This window comes from Microtus ochrogaster, unplaced genomic scaffold, assembly GCF_000317375.1.
Source record: "Microtus ochrogaster isolate Prairie Vole_2 unplaced genomic scaffold, MicOch1.0 UNK7, whole genome shotgun sequence".
NCBI classification, from domain to species: Eukaryota; Metazoa; Chordata; class Mammalia; order Rodentia; family Cricetidae; genus Microtus; species Microtus ochrogaster.
The window spans coordinates 5,067,632-5,072,415 of record NW_004949105.1 but is presented as its reverse complement, the minus strand read 5'-3'; the positions used below and the strand labels follow the sequence as shown (position 1 = coordinate 5,072,415).

General features: G+C 44.7%; 2 protein-coding genes across 3 annotated transcripts in view; one reads left to right on the top strand and one right to left on the bottom strand.

The window, feature by feature from the left end:
* Lamp1 (lysosomal associated membrane protein 1) overlaps positions 1-4,784 on the top strand; it is an 18,194-nt gene that overhangs the window by 6,974 nt on the left and 6,436 nt on the right. Inside the window, exons 3-5 of one of the 2 annotated variants that reach the window (XM_005366267.3) lie at positions 2,251-2,470; positions 2,607-2,624; positions 2,920-3,078. In XM_005366267.3, coding sequence (XP_005366324.1) covers positions 2,251-2,470; positions 2,607-2,624; positions 2,920-3,078 — 397 coding nt within the window. The remainder of the gene's footprint in view (positions 1-2,250; positions 2,471-2,606; positions 2,625-2,919; positions 3,079-4,784) is intronic. The other variant, XM_005366265.3, reaches the window with a different exon arrangement.
* Grtp1 (growth hormone regulated TBC protein 1) overlaps positions 3,087-4,784 on the bottom strand; it is a 32,091-nt gene continuing 30,393 nt past the window's right edge. Inside the window, exon 8 of the mRNA XM_026788792.1 lies at positions 3,087-3,196. Coding sequence (XP_026644593.1) covers positions 3,161-3,196 — 36 coding nt within the window. The 3' untranslated portion in view covers positions 3,087-3,160. The remainder of the gene's footprint in view (positions 3,197-4,784) is intronic.

The following is a 4,784-nucleotide window of genomic DNA, read 5'->3' as shown; positions in this document are numbered from 1 at the left end:
AGCTCTTGTAGACCAGGCTGGTCTCGAACTCACAGAGATCCGCCTGCCTCTGCCTCCCGAGTGCTGGGATTAAAGGCGTGCGCCACCACCGCCCAGCCAGGCAAATCTTTTAATTCAAGGCCAGCCTGGTGTACAAAGCTGAGATTCTGACCAGTCAGAAAAACTTGGTGAGACCCTGTACCAACAAATAAACAAGCAAAAGATGTTCTTAGTGGTTACATTAAAGCGGGTTTGTGTTTACACGCAGAGTACAGACTTTATATAGTTCTTAGATTGCTAGCAGATGATCAGCCTATATTTTAAATTTAATTCTAATTACCTGTTAGTGGGCATTTCACATACTCATTATATGTTATTACCTTCTTAAATGCATCCCTGGATCACGAGATATACCACACCTATAAAGAACCAGGAGTTCAGGCCTAGCCTGGGCTACATGAAACCTATCTCATAAATTCAACCCTGAATCACATTTTATTTTCAGTTCTTGGTTGGAAGTGTCATGTTTTCTCATGCAGCCCCATACAGCAACACTCAGTTCTCCACTGGAGGCTAGTAGGAACTAGGTCTGCAGGACTGCTGTTTCTTAGAGCTGCTGGATCCCTAACTCATTTGTACTAGTTACTGTGTAAATATGGAAAGACTTGGTCTCACAGAAATCTCTTGTAGTAAATAATTGTCCAAGCTTATGTAAGCTTCTGAGTAGTTTTTATTTTACTTATTTTTTGTAAATAAGTGTTTGCATATGTCTATGCAGTACATGTGTGCAATACCCATGAAGACCAGAAGAGGGTATCAGATCCACTGGAACTGCAGTTCAAGATAGTTGTGAGCCACCATGTGGGTGATGGGAATTTAATCCAGGTCTTCTGAAAGAGCAGCCAGTGCTCTCAACCTCTGAGCAATCACTCCAGCCCCTCTATAGTTTACTTTTTAAATTTAGATATGCGTTTGCTCAACTTGTGCGTGTGTGTGTGTGTGTGTGTGTGTGTGTGTGTGTGTACACACGTGTACATATACACTTTGTGAGCAGTCTGCCACAGTGCATGGATAGAAGCTAGAGGACAGCTTGATAGAATTGACCTTTCTACCATGTGGGCCGTGGGCCTTGGTATTGCACTTAGGTTACTGGGCCTGGTGGCAGGTGTATTTACCCACTGAGCCATTTTACCTGCCTCAGCTTTTTACTTATGTGGTTTTGGGGCCTGGGGCTGATGAGGGTGTGTGGGTGGGTGGGTTGGTGGTTGGATTGTGAATGATGGGATCTCACATACCCCATTGTGACCTGAAATCCCTGATACTCTAGCTTCCCACTCCCAAGTCTGGGATTATAGTCTTGCCCCATCTGGCTCGAGTTGTGCCATGCTGGAGAGCAAGGCTGGGGCTTCATGCGCGCTAGACAAGTGCTGTACCAGCCGAGCTTGCTCTCTCACCCCAGGAAACTTTCTTTAAAGAGACACTTTGTCCTAAAAAAAAAAAAAAAAGTAGGGGCTGGAGAGATGGCTCAGAGGTTAAGAGCATTGCCTGTTCTTCCAAAGGTCCTGAGTTCAATTCCCAGCAACCACATGGTGGCTCACAACCATCTGTAATGAGGTCTGGTGCCCTCTTCTGGCCTGCAGGCATACACACAGACAGAATATTATATACATAATAAATAAATATTTTTAAAAAAAGTAGCATCAGTTAGATTCTTTACTTTCAAGGTAACTTTGGCTTTGGTTCTGTTCTAACTTGAAATTAATTTGCTAGTATATTTTTTAAAAAATTATGCTGTATTTTATTACACAGCATTGGCCAGCCTCAAAGTATGATCTTCCTGCCTCAGCCTCCAGAGTATTAGAATGAAGCTGTGCACACAGTGAATGAGAAGCAGATTTAGCTATGACTAATACGTCATTCTCTCTCCCTTGATTCACTTGTCAGCCTATTTCTGTCGATGACACTGCAGGGAGCTTTTTATCAGTTACGTTAAAACTGCATCCTTTATAAACACTGTCTCTGTACTAGACCCACTACTGTCTGTCAGTGTTTCAGAGTACTCAGCAGTGTTTGGCAGTTCCTAGTACACAGGGATGCACACATTGAACTGCCCTATATTCCAGCAGTCTGCACTAATGCTGTGCCACGGACAGTGTTTGTAAATGACCACTTGAGCACTGGTGGACGGTTAAGTTTCTATCAATGGACATCCAGAGCCCCCTTTGGCAGCATGCATTCTCAGTGTGTTGTGTTGGAATTGTCCTGTTCTAGAACTCGACCATCGATCTGCCGCCCTCCGCAGAAGTACTGAACAGCAGCAGTTCTTGTGGTAGAGAAAATGTTGCTGAACCCAGCCTCACTGTTGCTTTTGGAAGCGGGTATCTACTGACGCTCAACTTCACGAAAAACGCAACCCTTTACCGTGTCCAGCACATGCGCTTCACATACAACTTGTCAGACACACAGCATTTCCCCAATGCTAGCGCCAAAGGTGGGACCTCTGTGGTAATCCCACACCTGGAGGGACGGGTGGAGGACCGGCCTTTCTAAGAGCCACACGAGGGTCTCTTAGGTCCCTGCCTTTTTTAGTCCTGACATCCTTTTTCTCTTCTGTCCCTTTCTTTTAGATGCTGGCCAGAGCCTAAGTATGTTTTCTCTGTACTTCAGGCTTTTTTACTCCCCACTGTGGCTGACTGCATGCTGGTTTGCAGCTAATGGCATGGCTCTTCCTTTTCCGTTTCTCCACCTTCCTCCCTCAGTTAGCCTCTGAGATTTACGGCTTGCTTGCCCTGAGGTTTTTTTCTTTTCCACTAATAAACTGTCTTTAAGCTTCAAAAGAAAAGAAAGAATACAAAATGTTGGTAAATAAGTCACATTTTACTAAGTACTAGCTACAGTTAAAAATTGTGTGTTTTGTTTTGTTTGTTGATTTGGATCTAGGGATCCACTCTGTAGACTCCATAACTGACATCAAGGCAGACATCAACAAAACATATCGATGCTTGAGTGCGACCGAGGTCCACATGGGCAATGTGACCATCACACTCCGTGATGTCACTATCCAGGCCTACCTGTCGAGTAGCAACTTCAGCAAAGAAGGTAAGGTTCTGGGCTGAGGTGTCCACAGGGCAGTGAGACTGTGCCACCACTTGGCAGCTCTTCTGCTTTTACCAGATGCCTTTTACCTTCTGCCTTTGAAGGTGAGAGTGGGTACGTCCTGGTGAAGAGGCGAGAGCATGGGATTAAACACTTGGTCTCAGTGACCCATGGAATGTGAAAGAGTGATCTTGTCAAAACCCTTTACCTGTGAGCCAGTTTCCTTAGACCAGCTCAGGCAAGCTCAGGGTTGGCTTCACCTTATGGCCCCTGGCCTATACCTGTTGACTAAGCTGGTGATCCCTGATGCTATTTTACCCCAAATCCAATCAGCTCTGAAATTGTCCATTGGACAGGGGAGGGTATATGATTTGTCTAAGATTTACTTGACCTAACAGCCTTCCAAAAATCCAGACCTGCCCTGATTGGCTTTTCTTCTCAGGCTTCCTCAGCAACCCTAATGGAAGACTGTGACGTAACTGCTGGAGAAGCTGACTCAGGCTGTCTTTTAGCTCTGTCAGTGGAGGGTCTCAGGGTGTAGCATGTATTTTCTCTGCAGGTCACACTAGTGCAGGCCCTGTTCTGCCCCCTAAAGTTAAACAAAGAAAGTGTTTCATTCATAGGGAGCTGTTGTGAAGTCAGTGTCTAAGAAACAAGGCTTTGCTGTGATGTCGTCACCCCTTTTGTTTTGTTGAGACAGTCTCTCCATTACATAATTCTTTTTTTTTTTTTTTTTTTTTTGGATTTTCAAGACAGGGTTTCTCTGTAGCTTTTTGGTTCCTGTCCTGGAACTAGCTCTTATAGACCAGGCTGGCCTTGAACTCACAGAGATCCGCCTGCCTCTGTCTCCCAAGTGCTGGGATTAAAGGAGTGCGCTACCACCACCTGGCTTTTGTTTTGTTTTTCAAAAAGAGTGCTGGGATTAAAGGCGTGCGCCATCACCACCTGGCTATCTATTACATAATTCTGATTGTCCTTAAGATCATAGAGTAGACCAGGCTGGCCTCAAATTTACAGAGATTTACCTGCTTCTGCCTTCCAAGTGCTGGGATTAAAGGTGTGTGCTACCGTTGCCTGGCGGCATAGCCATTTGCAATAGTTACAGGTGCTCCTGCACTGATGTAAGCAAAGCCCAGTTGTAATAGAGTCCTCATCTAAAATACGTATTGTCATGTTACAGATAGCACTGGTTTTTTATTGTTTGTTTGTTTCGAGACAGGGCTTCTCTGTAGTTTTGGAGTCTGTCCTAGAACTAACTCTTGTAGACAAGGTTGGCCTCCAACTCACAGAGATCCGCCTGCCTCTGCCTCCCAAGTGCTAGATTAAAGGAGTGCGCTACCACCGCCTGGCTTTTGTTTTGTTTTTCAGGGTTTTTTTTCCCCTTTCTAAAAAATTGTGGGTTTTTTTTTTGTTTTGTTTTGATAAGATTTATTTATTATGTATACAATATTTTGCCTGCATGTATGCCTCCAGGCCAGAAGAGGGCATCAGATCTCATTACAGGTGACTAAAGCACTGTATGGTTGCTGGGAATTGAACTCAGGCCCTTTGGAAGAGCAGCCAATGATGGCTTTTAACACTCTTTTGGTTTCCTAGGCAGGGTTTCTCTGTATAACAGTCCTAGCTGTCCTCTGTAGACCAGGCTGGCCTCAAACTCACAGAGATCTGCCAACCTCTGCCTCTAGAATGCCACAGTATACACTCTTTTT